Genomic DNA, 17,884 nt, shown 5'->3' with positions numbered 1-17,884 from the left:
GGTGCCTCTTTCAAAATTGTGAATGCCATAACATCTAGCTTAAAACATGAACCAAATTCAATAATTTGAAAGTTGTTGCATGTTGCTCAGGTGACCTACAAGGCCCATGGGCCTTTTGTTATATTAAATTCCAAATTTTTATTGCAAGTTTGATTGAAAAAAATGTTACAGGATATTGAAATTTGTTCTTTATTAACTTCATATTTAAAATCTTTGGAGGCTTTGGAGTAGCAGAAATAAAAATCCATGAAGCAAAGAAAAGTGAGAAGAGACGAGTCACAGTGAACTGTAGAATAGAGAAGAAGTACGTTGACGACGTGACAGAAGTGCTGGGGATCTTCATCTTCTACCAGCCGCTGTGGATGGTACCCCAAGCACGCGTCCTCCTGGCAGGGCTTACAAAGACCAAAGTGTGGACAGATCCCTACAACATCCGAATGTTCCCACAGTTCTCAGCAATGCTGAAGGCGAAAGATGCGAGTGGCAACTTGGGGCTAGGTGAATACATTGGACAGGATATTAGTATCCTTTGATAACACGATAATAAAATTGTGAAATGTTTTTTTTTTTTTTTTGTGGTCGGTACTCGATACAATGGTCTTGTCAGTAAATACAGAATATCACAAAGACAAAGACAAATTCTGATGAACTTTTTTCATGCTTATTATATGGCCATTATTTGCACACTGTATTGTCTTAGGATTTTTCTGTTTTTATTTCCCCGATCATGCAAGGAGTGCACTTGGCGGGTTTGACTGGTCGGCAATGGATGCTTACTCCTTCATGACACCTGATCCCACTTCTAATGTTTCTAATGTTTTATAGTCCCATGCTGTCTCCTGTCTTTCAAGCTTAAATATTGTTCATTTTCTCCAAGTTTCCTAATAAGATATTTAACAAATGTTATAATAAGTATCTGGAATACTAATACACTCCATTCATGTGTTTAGGTGAAGAAGCAAACTTTACTCTAAACATTCCTCTCGACGAATGCGATGCCCTTCCGGGAAACTTCCAGTGTGCAATGGCGGCTAAAGTGGAAGGACAAGCAAAGCATCCGGACCATAAACATTCAGAAATAGAGACAGAAATAATTCGAGCTGTTTTCAAACTGCAAAGATTAGCAGTAGCAAAACATACGAAAAAATGTAAGAAAAATTTATATACAGGTCATAAAAGTTTATATATTAAAAACTTGTCATCTTCACCATCAGTTATTTTGTTACCGTTTAGTCTTAAGGAGGCTCATTACACCACTTTTTGATGACGTACTACGCAAAAAATAAACCTCCATTGTTTCGACCATTTTACTCTGGGGACAAACTGTATAGGTACTTTTATAATATGACCCTGACCTTTAAAACGCTTTAAAAATAGATGAAACATGCGATGTTATGAACAGTGACACAGTAAAAACAAAGTAACGAATTCATTATGCATAAACCAAAAAGGATTCCTTTTAAGCCGAAACAAAAGAAAACAACAGCCAAATCTTCGCCAAACAAGTAATGTGCAAATTCATTGAGAAGCAGTGAGCTCTATCAATGACATGTTTGTTATGAGGAAATTCGAGTTAAAATCTACAATCTTGTTAAAATTAAAAAATGTTACTTCCTTGTACTATTTACTGTGTTGGTTTTTAGCTCTACTGGTCAGAGACCAGAATCTGAAATTTTCACTTCGTTAAAACATTCTTCATTCAATTTGTCACATGCAATTCATCGAAATACATTAATTTCTTTGTCTCTTCAGAACTCATTTTCTTAATATTTTATGCACAGATTAAAAAGAAAATGACATTAATTGTTTTTTTTAGGAGAAAACTTTTTTTTTTCTAATAAAATTAATATTAGGTATTATGAGGTATTTTCATTGTGTGTACTTGTCTAAAGATGTCCATCATTTGACACTGTAAGTTCTGAAATTCTGGTAATAATGAACTTGAAATCAAACATTTCACTAGAATTAGAAAAAAAAGTTCTCTAAAAATATTTATGATATCAATACCTCCATTTGGATATTAGAAATCTACATTGTAAATGGTAATGTAATGAAATTTAAATTAAACTGTGGATGTAATGAGCCACCTTAATGCATAATTTACGTCATAATTATATGGAAGCATCTGCAGGTGGTGTCGATTCAGGTTAGTTCAAATCATGAACCCCGGGGTAAGGTCGGGCTACAGTGGACGATCAAGGTTTTACATAAGAATGTACATGTATAGAGAAAATCTTTAAAAATCTTCTCAAGAAAAACAAAGCCATGATTGGACATATTTATACGGAATCATCCACAGGTGATGAAGATTCAAGTTTATTCAAATCATGACCCCCGGGGAAGGGTGGGCCTCAATGATCGATCAAAGTTTTACATGGGAATATTTAGTATAATAAACAGGCACCTGACGTTACTTATTTTTATTTTAATAAAAAAAAATACCCATACCTAATAATAAACGAAAAAATAAGTAACGTAGCTGCCTCTGGATAAATCTTCAAAAATCTTTTCGAGAACAGCAAAGCTATGATTGGTCATATTTATATGGAAGCAACCTCATGTGGTGTTGATTCAAGTTTGTCCAAATCATGATGCGGGGGGAGGGGGGGGGGGGTAGTAGGGCCACTATAAAAGTCCAAACTCATAGAAAAAATTCAGCTAATAAAAATGTGTACGCATACGTTTTTAGTGTAGATTCAATTTTGTTCAAATCATATTCCTTTTTCTCGCCATTGCTTTAGGTGAGATATGTGACACCAGGGCCTCTTGTTATTTTTAATTATCAAAACTTGTTTTTATTTGAAGGCAATTTTAAACTAAAGGCTGATGCATCTGTGTCGATGACTAAAATGTCATCGAACTGGGACTGGAGTGCGTTGAAAAGAGCTGACGGAATTAGTATAAGTCCAGCCGTCTACTGGATGATGGCTGCAGTTATGTTAGTAAGGATCACCTGTTAAAACGTGAAACATAATTTACTGATTAAGTTGAAAGTGTCGTCAGCAAGTGCATGAAGAAAGTTATGCTTTATTGAAACACTGAGAAATTCCTTCTTTTGTATTTATTTCATTCACTACATGTACACTGATTAAAAGGTTTATCTATATATAAAATACAGTGTACGTGGTAACTGTCTTGAAATATAAGCAATATTTGGGCGAGAGTAAGAAAAATTGATAGAGGGCGAGGCTTGCCGGAGCCCTCAAGATTACGTTTTCGACCCAAGACCAATTATCGCTTATATTTCAAGACAGTTATCATGTAGTTTGTTTATCCAGCAACATATTTTTTTTTTACATTTGAACGTCCAAAACTTGCTATTTTCGACAGATTTGGGCACATCCCTGCAGTTGAAACTATGACCATGATGACGCATGACGCATGGCACGGTCACTGCCCTAATTAGGGCAGTGACCGGATAAAGCTTTGCTTTACTAGGTTACCTTTATTAGGTCAATGCAAGGGGTAGTTGCAGGATAAACTTCATTATTCGATCACATGGAATTTTCAATTTTTTTTAAATACGCCATGTCTCAGCCTCAAAATCATATATGTATGCAAACTATGGGTTACATAGGTCGATATCGACCGAAGGATGAGCACACTAACAATGCCGCTGTTACATGATGCTACGTTGACAATGTCGCTGTTACATGATGCTACGATGACAATGTCGCTGTTACATGATGCTACGTTGACAATGTCGCTGTTACATGATGCTACGATGACCATGTCGCTGTTACATGATGCTACAATGACAATGCCGCTGTTACATGATGCTACGATGACAATGCCGATGTAATATGATGCTACAATGACAACGCCGCTGTTACATGATGCTACGATGACAATGCCGATATAACATGATGCTACAATGACAATGCCGATATAACATGATGGTACGGTGACAATGCCGATGTAACATGATGCTACGGTGACAATGCCGATCTAACATGATTCTACGGTGACAATGCCGATGTTATATGATGCTACAATGACAATGCCGATGTAACATGATGCTACAGTGACAATGCCGCTGTTACATGACGCTACAGTGACAATGCCGCTGTTACATGATGCTACGGTGACAATGCCGATGTTACATGATGCTATAATGACAATGTCGATGTTATATGATGCTATAATGACAATGTCGATGTAACGATGCTACAATGACAATGCCGATGTAACCTGATGCTACGATGACAATGCCGCTGTTACATGATGCTACGGTGGCAATGCCGATGTAACCTGATGCTACGGTGACAATGCCGATGTAACATGATGCTACAATGACAACGCCGCTGTTACATGATGCTACGGTGACAATGCCTATGTAACATGATGCTACGATGACAATATCGATGTAACATTATGCTACAATGACAATGTCGATGTAACATTATGCTACGGTGACAATGCCGATCTAACATGATTCTACGGTGACAATGCCGATGGAACATGATGCTACAGTGATAATGCCGCTGTAACATGATGCTACGGTGACAATGCCGATGTTTTATGATGCTACAATGACAATGCCGATGTAACATAATGCTACAGTGATAATGCCGCTGTAACATGCTGCTACGGTGACAGTGCCGATGTAACATGATGCTACAATGACAATGCCGATGGAACATGATGCTTCTGTGACAATGCCGATGTAACATGATGCTACAGTGACAGTGCCGATGTAACATGATGCTACAATGACAATGCCGATGGAACATGATGCTTCTGTGACAATGCCGATGTAACATGATGCTACAATGACAATGCCGATGTAACATGATGCTTCTGTGACAATGCCGCTGTAACATGATGCTACAATGACAATGCCGATGTAACATGATGCTACGATAACGCGAAGGTGCGATGGCGAGGTGACGATGAATAGATTGCATGGTAACATGCTTACAATGGTACTAATGTGCGAAATAACAAAAATGTATACTGCATTATCGTCATCACACCACAGTCGTCGCACCGTCGTCATTTCATCGCTTTTGATCTACTAGTATCGTTCAAATTTCACTGCGTTGCTTCATTACTAAATCCTCATCATTGCCAGTGCTTTATCGCGTTATCAAATCAAAGTTCTAATGCGCAGTGAGAATTTAAGTATAATACTATCCGGATTCATGGGCCAGGTTTTCCTTATCACATTATCAGGTGTGAGGTGAAGGTGCGATGGAATGAGCACACGACGCGATGGTGATGACATTGGTACGATAATGATGAAGAGACGTTCAACATCGCTCTATGGCAGTATGATCATTGAGTTTACACCGTCGCGTCATCATCATCGCACCAAAACTCTGTTGTCCCAACGTCGGTTGGATTCTATGCACGTATGATGCTAATTTTTTCTCCGTTCCCTCTCCCTTTTTGTATGTCGCCTTTGATAAGTCTCTTTTCTTCTCATCTATTTTTGTCGCCTGTGGTATTACTAGGAAAATTATTGACAAACAAGTTGATGAAACAAAAATATTAACAGTCTCGTTTATAGTCATCATTTTGTAAGTTCTATGGTCGATACAATGGTCTTGTCAGCAAGTTCAATCTATCAATCATTAAGTCAGATGTTGACAGATTTATTTTACTCGAATTGTTAAGCCCCTATTTATACACTGAATTGTCGACGAATTTTTCCGTTATTTCCTCCTATTATGAAAAGGAGCAGACGGCATTTGACCGGTCGGCAGAGAGTGCTCACTCCTCCATGACATCCAATTCCATTTTTGATGTTATAGTGGTCAGTGTTTGTTGTTGTATTGTTTAGTTGACCTTTTAGCTAATTCGTTATCTCCATATTTCATTGTAGTCGATTTCAATTTCAATCCAAAAGTAGTGCTTTGTTGCATTCTGCTAAAAAATTAATTTAATCAAATCATTTACTATTATTTATGTAAATTGACAATTTTTCTGTAAATTAGGACCATTATCAGCTTAGTTTGGACTTTCAGTAAGGCGTGGAATTCTTGACGTTGCCTAGTAATTAGCTTCTGAAGTTTACACAGCTTTCTTTAACTGTTGAAATATACATAGGATGGAAATTCGTCCGAATGTCAAGTGGTGTAGTAAATAGCCAATTAAAAGTTTTCTCACGATACAGAGGTGGGGCAAAAGTCGTCTCATCGTTGTCAACAACAATTTAAAGTTCCTGATGTTATTACTTTCTTAACTAATGAGAATCTACTAGTATTCGACATTACGTAGCGCCGAGAATGCCACACCCTGCTGAAAGTCCAAACTAAGGTGAAAATCGTCCCAAAACATGACCAAAGTTATCTTCACTGTGGACTTTTATGAGGAATATTTTGATGCTTTCATAACGATTGTATATACTGTTTTTGAAATCTTTCATTTCAAAATTTTATAACTATGAATCAAGCTTTTTATCACTTTATTCCGACATGTAGGCGGTAAATCGGCGCGGACTGTTTTATCTCCAAAATTTTATGCCACGCATGATTCTGCTGATATTACGAGATTAGGTGTCGATAACCGACATGACAGAAATATATCACAGTGATGTATTTCAATTTTGCCCTATTTTAAAGCATTAAAAATCCATAAATAATGTGTGTTTTAAGAGATTTTATTGCATTGTAAAGCTGCAGGGTGTACGTTTTTGTTAATCATAAAGCCATAAAAATGTAAGCATAAGAGAATGTTAGAAACTAGCTAAACAGTGCTTAAAATGTCATAAATCTGCGTAAACCCAGATTCCAATTGATATGCTTATTTCTTATAAAATCTATAAAAAAAGTAAAATAATTATTCTAATAATTTACTCTACAACGTATGTAAGGTGTCTATGAATTTGGAAAAGAAGTCTATCTTCAATGAACCGTGTTCACAAATTGTACTCTAGGAGAGTTGAATATTTCGTTTCTTCTCCCCCATAATTCACGTTTAATGTCACGCGAGAGTCTTTCGTGATTTGAACGGGTCCTTCCCACACGTCACTTCCGGAGTTTTTAAGCTGAGTCCATGTATCATTAACAGTTACCGCTACAGCTTTAGCTTTGGGTACAGTCGCCTTAAAATTGACAGTCCCGTTGTTATTGGCGATTGTAAGCGGTTCGTACAAATAACAGCCTTCTTTCCATTGAGCGTATTGTTTGGGGAACGGTTGTACTGGTTTCGGGGCCCGGGTACAGTTGATCAGGTAGTTGTACACTCCCGGAAGTGTCTTACTTTCGTCGCTGACGGGGAGGGCGTAGATCTGTAACTTGTAATAGCCTGGGTTGGGCATCTGGACGATATAGCTCACCACGTCCCCCTGGGTCTGGGTGAAGAGGAGACTAGAATAGTCTTTGGTGGAGCTGCACTCTATCAGGTTCCCAGTGACCTTGACCGGTTGACCCATGCGAAATTTGACCTCTATCTGGAAATAGAAAATAATGAAGTTTGAAGGAAGAGCAAGGATATGATTAATGAGCCTTTAAGATGTGTAGAGCTTTTTAATCAAAGCTACACGAAGTTGGTTTTGCTTTTGATAAATTTAAAAAGATTCGTCAGTCGTGGGTGTTTTTGTTATCTCTATGTTTTAACTTGAGATGCTTTTTTCTTCTATTTTTCATTTTCATTTATCAGTAAAGCTGTTGGAATCAGATCAGCTAAGTCTAATCACCAACAAGCTTTTTAGATAACCCCACGTTTAATCATATTACTGACCAATTCAACACTTGTGAGCAGTTTTCCTTTCTGGACATTACCCGTGCTACAAGTGGCTCAATAAGATAACGGCCTTAACATGTTTTCATCTCGCGCAAATGCACGCCGATTTTTTGTGAGAAGAAAAAAATCTACTCTTACATTAAACATTTGTAGAACTTTTACTAAGATGTGATATGACAAGAATGATAAATTCCCAATCTTGGAGAATGGACAATACTTGAAACTAAGAAATGGGGGAGAGGGTGTTCACTGTTTTATAAATTATTTTAGAAGCGGGATTTAAACAGAAGCGAAACACTGTGAAACCTGTGTAAAAGCTCAAACAGAAAAAGGGCATCTTTTTCTGTGAAATATCTAGAACTGTTCATATTTTGGTTAAATTGTTTTAAGGAAAATGTTATCAGTTTGAATCCTTACGCTAAGAGAAAAGAGTTCCATTGTCATGAATCATAATCGCCAAAACAACCCAAACAGAGTTCATTTTGTCTGCTTGGAATATTATTAGCCTTTACTCCGTTTGTTTTAGATTGACCCCTAAGGATTAGAAAAACTTTTCTCGTGAACTTTTTGTTTAAAATTCAAAGATAAGAACGCGGATATAGACAATAAGTGACATCCTCAGATAATCAAAATTATGACTGCATGCTCTCTCTGTATCATTGGCACTGAGGCACATCTCACAAGAATGGTAGTAATTTAAATATACGCCAGGTCAAAATGACTAGAAATGAAAATATAATTCATGGTCTGCATCTGTCAGTTGTACATGTGGGCGAGACTTCGCCAGAGATCGCCACAGATAGCGGTTTGTTTTGATTATCATAGACGACCAGACAGAGATATATTTTTCCTATACACAGAGATAATTCGGTCGTGATTTGTATCTTTTTTTATCGCTGGAATCAGTTTAATGGTTTCAGAAATAGAACTCTTTTTTTTTGCCCTCCATGTCAGATCTTTAAGATGTTTTATGAAATCTAATGTAGTCCTATATATCCGAGACCTTTTAATCGTACAGAGTTCCCGCAAAATGTGCATGTTACGTGTATGTTATGTCTATTGGAGGGCTTATTAGTGAAATATTGTGACTTGTGAGGTTGTGAAATTTTTATTTATTGATTGATTGTTATTGCAATACAGACACAATGCTTCATAGAATCACATTTTTGTCTTAACCTTAATAAAAGTCATTTAATACGGGATCACGTGACCCTATCTACATAACATTGTATCAGTTTACTTATCATTCGACACCTCAAAACGAAAGCCGTGCGTATAGCATAGAAATTGAATCTACTCGAAATAAAAGAGTGCAGAAAATGCCACGTCAAAAGTCACACACGCTTTAAATCAATCAAAAGAGAGTACATGTAATTTGAAGGTGTTTCTGTATAGTACACAAGTATAATTCAGATAATTGTAAAGCATCAAACCTTTAAGAAAATCAGAAAATAAAATAATTACTACATAGGATGTCGTGTGTTAGTTTGAATTCTAAAATGAGTATCGTAACTGTATGAAAATCTAAAAAGAAAAATACAGTTGAGAATTCTATAAAATCATAAACTTTATAACTTTTTGACCTTGTCTTTTTTGTACTCTAATAGTAATTAGGATATAAAATTCACCTTATCTTTAGGTTCTATTTTGATTTCTGAAATTGAGAAAATATTGTGTATATATATCCGATATGTTTGAGATATATAATGACGAATAGCTTTATACTATTTTTGTGAATGTACATGTAGTGCTGTGAGGATAATTGTCACATCTTTGATATTACTCATTGTATATAGAGAAAGAAATTCAAATAATCCAATTTTCTTGTTTCGTGTGTAAACTCTAACGTTAACATTTCAGCAAAATGTAATTGTCGACATTCTTTGCTTTGACATGATAAAACGTAATCCTTTGTACATAGTAATTTTACTATTTGTTTGATAGCATTAATGTTGAAGGCAATTGTTCAAATCAATATGAGGTACTCAGAAATATGAGATATAACAGATATGCCAGAATACCCTAATATGCTTTATTATAACTATTTCTCTTCCATTGAGACAGGAAGGGGGAGGGGGCTAACGGTTTCCTCCTCGGAGTTGACTGTTAGTCTGCCCAACCTGGTTTTAAGGACATTCTGACTGAACACTTGCTGATTTTTTGGCATGTGATTGTAACTTTATGAGTGAATGATAAAGTTTGTATTTTTCTTTATATACTTCGGTAATTTTTGATGAATTGTGGCCTTTTAAATTTTTGACTTAGGGGAACTAAATTACACTTTCGGTAGGGGACTTGTAAATAAATGTTTCTGCAACTCTAGATTTGAGAATGCTTGTCGAGGACTACCAGGTACATTTCTTTACGATACTTGTCCAAATTCTCCATAAATATTGATTCACCTCCCCATAAAATCGCGTTATCGCTTAAAAATATGGCAAAGTCAAACAGTAAACATGGACAATCTTCCCTCTCTCTTTATTATTGCACAGGTAGCTCTTCTGCGTGGGTTGATTTGAAGGGAATTTAAAGAGTGAAAGTTCGATGTCTTTTTTATTAAGATTTTCGCCGTTAATGTGGGGTTAAGTGTTTTGATTAAACACTCGCTTTGATACGACTGTCTTGCATTGATGAAGTATCCAAAAGGAAAACTTTTATTCATTGCGCTACTCAGTCACTGCAACATGTCTGAATGGGTTGAGAAATTTAATATACACACTTGAAACAACTGAAACAGTTTTATTCGTGTGGAAAATCAAACAATAAATTATTGTTAGCTATTCTGGGGAAGAATGTTCACTAGTGGCAAAATATATGTAGGAAGTAAATACGACCAAGGGAAACGAAAAATGCCAACAATTGCGCCCTGTTATTTTCGTGATTAGAAATCTGTCAAACAACTGTATTCCTTGTTTCGTCTGATGAGGGAAAAAATTCTGATCTCTCCTCTTTTTTTATCATTACGATGGAGCTCTATTTCTGCTCTCGCATCACTTTCCAGATGAAGTTCGGCGAGTAAAGAACTGCACCATCATAAAGTACATTTATAAATAAAACTTCAAAGGGCCGACCAGAAGATGCGAACTAAATCGTTCTTTATAGAATCACTTGTGTCTCAAATGAAAAGAACTGGAAAATGAGCGGCGGATCGAGTGCGGCATTAATTATAATGCGGTGCGATGCCTGCTATATCGTGCTGATTCCGCAATACTTCACTGTGTAAAAATAGGTACCACTTTAATTAAAACACTAACATTGTTGCATAAGATGATAGTTAGCAGGATTTAGGAAGATTTTACAAGACTCTCAGCTGTTAACAACAAATAAATTAACGATAAAGGCGAGTGTATCTGATGGTTGGCGGGAACCGCCGAGCTTTCTCGCCGCAGATCTCACCAAATCAAGGCGATATATCACTTATAACCTCGTAAACGGAATCCTCTCTCTCTCTCTCTCTCTCTCTCTCTCTCAGTGGGAGTTTTCAATTAATAATTCGTAACATTTTGTCTGAATTTGAGGAAGTCCCACACAGAAATGACACAGGTGATACTGGTGTAATATTTACCTGTCAATCTCGCTATTTGGTTTCTAAACATTTTTATTGATTTTTCATTACACATCCCCATCTGTCGTTATTAAACTGAACAAACAAGATCGACCAAAAGCCGAGGACCTGTAGACATGGCCGAGGATTAATTCAAATTTTTTTATCACCAAAAAAAGTTTTATTTTTAAACATTTGCATCTCAATTTCTGAATAAACATCTGCATTCTGCAGGTCTAAGCGATTTTTAGCGTGCACTTTTGTAAAAAAAAAAAAAAAATTACTGCAATGTGCAAAAAAAAAAAAAAAAAAAAAAAAAAAAAAATTTAAAGAAAATTATCAAAAATAAAATAAAGACGTACCTCATTGTTGTCCGCAGTGATTTCTGGCTCATTGTGACTGAGTGTACTCAGTTTGAACTCGGAAAATTTGGGCTGAGGACCCAGGTACCCGCGGGGAAGTTCTGGCTTAGACATCCTGACAGACACACGCACAAGGTGAACACTAAAATAGGGGTAAAGGGAACCACACACGGTCGGACGACAAGGAGACGACTGGAGAAGTAGACGTCAATTTACGGGCTCGTGGATTTTTTAAACCCGTTCAAGTGGGGAGCCAATGAGAGGAGGGGGCGATAAGAGGGGGCAACTATCACTGATAGAAATCGACATGCTTTTGACAGGCGGATCTGACGTCTTGTCATTTGAAAATAGATTTTTTTTTGTTTTTAATAAACTTAACTGGATTATAATTTTAGATACATGTAGTATATAAGGTTTTTGAAGGTCCGTCTTTTCTCTATTTTACTTTTATTATTTGTATTTTGTAGATGCTTGACTATTCAGTGATATATAGGCGCGTGATTCATCGATTCCTTATGATAAGGTCCCAGTGGGAGCTACAAGAGTGACATGCTTAAAAATCATTTATTTTACCGTAAATGAAACATCTTATCTTCATTTTGGCGTCGACATTTTAAAATTTTCATTTTGAGAAAGATGGATGATTTCCTTGAAAATTCTGAAACACAAGCTGACATTTTGCTTATCAGGTGACACATATGCCGGGGTTTGGAACCGTGCCTCTCAAGGTCGCTTTTGCTGTTTCCTTATAATTATATATAAAACTTGATACAAACGATTTATTACACTTTTAACTTCAAGTATCAAATCATTCACTCAGCGACCTCAGATATATATTATGTTGCTAAATTTAGTTCACATGTTACTGTCCGGAAAAGTTCTCGCATTTTTTTCTGAATCGAACTTGAGAAGGTTTTTGGAAGTGGCATAAGAGTGGTTTCTATGGCAACTTACAAATTCTGCCTTTTCATCACAGATCCTTGTGCAATGGATAAAATACACTTCCTGGCGTAGTTTCACAAATGTAGATGCTTGATCGGAGAATAATAAACATTTGTGTTTACCGATCTGTTTTATACTAGCGCAGTGCCAGCAATATCACATGCGAGCACAGTGTAAGGACAGCGGGCGGATCCAAAAACTTATAGTCTGACATACTTAAAAAAATAAAAAAGAAAACATGTAAACGTATGCTACTGTTATGTCAATCAACAGTAATGATCCACGAGTTATAAAACGATTAATTTTAAAATCTTTAAAATAATAACATTTTCGAAAAAGATCTTCATGGTCTGCCGAATTTTATGGTAATATTAGAGTGGAAGGGGTACTTTTCGCCCATCTTTCTACCCTCTTTCTCTTTCATGAAACGCAGCTATTTTGAATAAAACCTTAGTATAAGAGACAAATAACTAAATATTATCAAATATTTGAATGAAATATGTGGAAATAACGAACATTATTCAAGCTCAAAAGTCCATCAAAACAATACAAATTTTGGAGCAAAGCAAACACGAACCTTGAAGACATCAGAGGAGGGATCAGGTGTCATGGAGGAGTGAGCTATCGGTCACACCATTCGTGTGCTCCTTGTATAGATCGGGATATACAATGTAACGAAAAAATCCGTCGACAATTCAGTTTGTAAATAATGGCCTAACAATTAATATGAAGAGCGTCATGCAATCAGATTTAACTCAATGATAAATTGTATTTGATGACAAGGTCATTGGATCGATCATAAAACTAATGATGACTTTAAACGAGACTGTTAATATTCTTGTTTCATCAACTTGTTTGTCAATAACTTACCTCGATTCAGAAATTGTACGTAGAAAATGCTTTATCGTATCGATTCAACTGAATAATATAAACCCCGTCTGCAGGTGATAAGGGTGTATTGTTGCAAAAGTAAGGGAAGAAATCATCGCGTTTATCATAAATCTTGGTTATTAGATTACCATCAACATTATTTTCTAGTAAAGTATCCAAATATATGAAATAGATTTGTCAGACTCTGTGATGTCTTTTATAAATCGTACCGATATAAGAATGGAAATAAGCTTAAGTTTATTAATTGACAATACGTTGTTGATATGTCGAAATGTCGATTTAAAGCAAGTGTCTTCCTTTTTTAAACAAATTCTGTTTCATATGAATTCAAAAATAGGTATGCTAATAACGGGCGCAATTGGTGCCAATGAGAATTCAATCGATTGTTGGAAAAATCACATAGATATTGTCAATCAGAAAGTTATGCATCCTTTTAATATCAACTTCAGAGTAGTTGTTTAATTTGTAAATGTCCAATCAAAATGTTTTTTTTTTTTGGAGCTCCATGCATTGATCAGATTGGATTTAGTACCTGTATAAAAGTGCAATTGTATGAAACATACGACTCCAGTGTGTTGAAATTGGCTCCATTTGAAAACAAGGTCATTAATTAAGTCAACTAAGTTGGAGTACTTTTCGTGAGGTTGTTGAAATCATTGTAGCATCAATTTGTTTGTCAGTAGCTTGCCATGGATTTGAAAAAAATGATCTGACTTGGAGCATATTCTTGCATATCAAATAAGTTGGGAGACATTAATATCATTTGTAGGTGATATAGGATATAGAAATATTTTCACTAAACAATAAGGGAAGTTGACAATGGTAAATGTAAATTTCATGCACTTTAGTTACCCTTTAGTCGACTGTTAAATCGTCTTTAGTAAATTAGTTATATTGTCAACAATGCGAGAGATATACACTGTAGCAGACAAAATTCATAATCTTGTTGGCCCTCTCCCGACTCATGGTAAAAATACTGGATGGGAGGTAGGTGGAATTTTTTTTTCTCAGAAAAGATTACATTAAAGTAGGGATAAATCATATTTCCCATATAACGTCTCTAGCTCTTCTTTTGTGACTTGCGATTAGTCATATACTGAATTCCTAGTTCAAAGTTCTCAGGTACCTTCTATGTAAAGTTTTCTTAGTAAGATAAAATGTTATCATAAAATTATAATTCAAACAAACATTCAAAACTTGCCGAATCAGTTATTGAGAAATTCAAGAGATCATTATTCTCAACAACGCAGAATTTTGATTTATTGACTGTTTACTTTAAACAGACCATCAAAGGCTTCACACGAGGCCAGAAACATGTACCAAGATTTTATTTGATTTTTATGCTTTTATATTATTTGTTTAGCCTGTCGTGAAGGGAAATGGTCTCCTTGGAGATTGTTGTATGTTTACAAATAAACACCTACACAAACATATATATATACAGTCACATAAAAATCGTAGTCTCCTGTATGCTCCTGAGAAAAATTGTCTTTGAAAATTAAAAACTAATTCTTAACTATAATGCTAGCGTCAGCAAAACCAAAAAAGTTTTTCAACGACTTCGATAAGTACTATTATAAATGTTTTATTTCAAAGTATTGGACATAAACTGAAATGTAAAGATAGCGTCAAACGCTTCTGTTTATCATCATTTATATAATCTGAATCTTTCCTATATCTCAAGGAAATAAAATATAACAGGCTGAACAGAGAATAAACATATACATGTATTCTTCAGAAATAGTTTACAGGGAAGAAATTATCTTAAAGTTTCAATTAATTTAAGATGAAATTTATAATATTGATCGAGACTGCTGTGAACTTATCTTTCCTCTATGAAATTTCATACCAAATGTTATGTTACCAATTGATTTAATAAGGCTCCATTCTTGACCACAGGGAAACTATTGATGAAGCTACATTTTACGATCCAGTTTAGTTTGTACAATGACACAGCGCTAGCCCCGCCCTCACACAAACAATGTGAGGATTTAGAGAGCCCTGTCCGGAGATAACAGATCTGTCCGTAACGACTCCTCCCTTACTTCTGATAAGTAAAGGGGATAAAGAGAAATGAAAACCTTTTGACCTCGCTGTGGAACATATACAAATACGAGTGTGTATGTTCGATATAGAAATTCTATGTGTCTGAATCATTAGCCAGATTTAGATAACAAACTCGGCAAATTGAAAGCGATAAACAATCTGAAAATTTCAAGGTTACCAGAAGTGACGTGTTTCATATTACATGTTATCAATTGGTTAAACTTTTAAGTTGAAGTCATAACTTTTAAATTTTATGGGTTTAATTTAAAGCTGACATGAATTCTTAAAAACGCAACTTTTTCATCTATGTACGACTTGTTTCATACCAACTATAGCCGCCATATTTCTTTCAGATACCTTGTCTTATTGTAACGATATATACCCGAATGTCCTCGTTACACTTGAATGATTTTTTTGGCTTGGCTATCGACTTGTGCACATCTCCGATGGTAAAACATTTGAAAACACATGGGTTGATCAAGACATTTCAAAACCACACAACATAATAATCATATTTCTGAATAATTATAGATTTGAATCAAATGTAATAAAAAAAGAAAGAAAATGCAAGTTTGAAAGAAAGATTTAGTTGCACGAGTACGCATTTTTACACTGTGCCAATTTATGCAGAATAAATATGAAATAAAAAGCACTAAAACCCGTAAACACACTTTGAAATTATTATCATTTGAATGGAACAAAGCAATCAGCGTCTTTGATTTGCAGGTTTTATGCAGACTTTGATGCATGTCGAGAAAACGCGTCGAACGCTGTAAACGTACCCATACCTGGTAATAAGATCACTGCATCGGTTCGAAGATGTGCACAAGTCAAGTGATATACACCCTGAATTCCATTTATTGAAATATGCATCACAAAAAAGAAATAAACTCCATAAAAACTCAATCAACACACTGTATCTACTCCGTACAGTCTAGCGCGTCGATACACTTAGTCCGTGCTGATCAGATTTTGGTAAGGGAAAATATCACAAGTGGAAAAAAGTGGTATTTGCGCGGCTGAAATGGGGGAGAGGGGGGTGGGGTTCTAAAGTATAATTATAACGGTTTCATAAGGTATAACTGAAAATTGTCTATCTAGTTCTAATAAAAATTCTTTATATAGTCTGCAGTTGTTTTGCATCGCAAAATTCATTTGTCAATTACAACTGATTATTTTAGTACTAATCTCAAATCTAAACCAAGTAATTTGATATACGGTAAATATTTAGTTCAAGACTTAAAAGCATTTAACCAGAATACAAAAGTTTATGTGTACATCTGTACGTTCTTTAACACACACGCGGAAAAAACATCCCCCTTTTAGACTCATATTGAGGCATTTGTATTTTTAAGGGGAGGGGGGACAGAAATAATTGATATGGCCGTTACCTAAATATTCTTGGAAGACAGACATTTCTGCCAATTCCATTTTTGAAGATTTTTTATTGTCTCACTCCGACCACAAAGTATGAACATTTTTGCGGAATGTGGCTGTTTTATAATTATTACAGGAAGTCTTTCGAGATTTCAGTATCCCTGTCTGACAGTCTAGTTTTTTTTAAAAATAAAAATAATTTCTGTTGCAATATTTGGGAGATACTTTTAAAAACTTTGGTAGGGAAACTTGAAACCTGGTGGAATACAGATAATTTTTAATTACTCTTTTATTCATTGAACTCTCTCGCCCTCTCTCCTCCTGAAACCATCTGTAAGCGCAATAATAGATATAAAATCATATGTATTTTGTGCTGTACCATTTATTAGATCTTGGGACAGATCAAAGATTTTTTTTGTCAGGGGGATGTCGAAACTTGTTCAAAAATTGAAATAATAATTTTACTTTTGACAAGAAAATAAACCTAAACGCCGAAATTGAAAGGAAAATACATGTAAACGTGAAGTCTATATTATAGGAATGGGAACATTGGGAACTTTCTCAAATACATGTACCTTCTCAGGTAAGGAATCTGGACAAAAGTTATTTAGACAAGAGGTATAAAAAAGCTAATTTTTGGTAGAATGTGAAACTCTCATCGGCAGTTTGCTTTCCCTTCCTATATGCTTCGACTATTAATAATTTATATCCAACCCAGATATTTCTTGACATGCAAAAAAAAAACCCCGTAAACTCGCCTAAACTTCAAAACCTATTTCGGGGGGGGGGGGGGGGGGGGGGGGGGGGGGGGGGGGGGGGGGGGGGTGGGGGGTAGCCAATGACTTCTAATGCTTCAAACCTTAGCCTTTTCATACCAATTTAACACAAATTTGCGTTTACCAGAGAGTCTGCGTTTTCCGAGGGGGTTCCTACGTAACTTTTTTTCTTGCTTTAGTAAATAAATTTAATAACCTTGCAAATCCCAGGGGAGGGGGGTGGGGGGGTTCCTAAACCCCTCTACATCCGCGCATGG

At 35.7% G+C, this 17,884-nt stretch overlaps 2 protein-coding genes across 2 annotated transcripts; one reads left to right on the top strand and one right to left on the bottom strand.

The window, feature by feature from the left end:
• Nucleotides 1-204: 204 nt before the first annotated feature.
• LOC134234837 (uncharacterized) lies at nt 205-3,054 on the top strand. Its single transcript, XM_062716883.1, has 3 exons — nt 205-498; nt 951-1,148; nt 2,806-3,054. Exons 1-3 carry the CDS (start codon nt 363-365, stop codon nt 2,958-2,960), a joined length of 489 nt encoding a protein of 162 aa, XP_062572867.1. The 5' UTR covers nt 205-362; the 3' UTR covers nt 2,961-3,054.
• A 3,529-nt stretch (nt 3,055-6,583) lies between these two features.
• LOC134234836 (kyphoscoliosis peptidase-like) lies at nt 6,584-11,844 on the bottom strand. The gene is made up of 2 exons (XM_062716881.1): nt 11,596-11,844; nt 6,584-7,396 (listed from the first exon to the last, which is right to left on the bottom strand). The coding sequence occupies exons 1-2, from the start codon at nt 11,707-11,709 to the stop codon at nt 6,863-6,865; spliced, it is 648 nt and encodes a 215-aa protein (XP_062572865.1). The 5' UTR covers nt 11,710-11,844; the 3' UTR covers nt 6,584-6,862.
• Between the last annotated feature and the right edge of the window lie 6,040 nt (nt 11,845-17,884).

This window comes from Saccostrea cucullata, unplaced genomic scaffold (genome assembly GCF_032062105.1).
Source record: "Saccostrea cucullata isolate Sc308-1 unplaced genomic scaffold, CSIRO_AGI_Scuc_v1 ctg3736, whole genome shotgun sequence".
In the NCBI taxonomy this organism is placed as follows: domain Eukaryota; kingdom Metazoa; phylum Mollusca; class Bivalvia; order Ostreida; family Ostreidae; genus Saccostrea; species Saccostrea cuccullata.
The sequence above is the reverse complement of the archived record's forward strand: the minus strand, read 5'-3'. Positions and strand labels throughout refer to the sequence as shown.

What these genes read in the sequence shown, in the direction of transcription:
- LOC134234837 (XM_062716883.1), top strand. Translation starts at nt 363, where the DNA reads ATGGTACCCCAAGCACGCGTCCTCCTGGCAGGGCTTACAAAGACCAAA. An exon ending in GAGTGGCAACTTGGGGCTAG is followed by an intron (nt 499 to 950) that starts GTGAATACATTG and finishes TCATGTGTTTAG; the next exon opens with GTGAAGAAGCAAACTTTACT. An exon ending in AGCAAAACATACGAAAAAAT is followed by an intron (nt 1,149 to 2,805) that starts GTAAGAAAAATT and finishes TTTTATTTGAAG; the next exon opens with GCAATTTTAAACTAAAGGCT.
- LOC134234836 (XM_062716881.1), bottom strand. Translation starts at nt 11,709, where the DNA reads ATGTCTAAGCCAGAACTTCCCCGCGGGTACCTGGGTCCTCAGCCCAAA. An exon ending in TCACTGCGGACAACAATGAG is followed by an intron (nt 7,397 to 11,595) that starts GTACGTCTTTAT and finishes TTCTATTTCCAG; the next exon opens with ATAGAGGTCAAATTTCGCAT.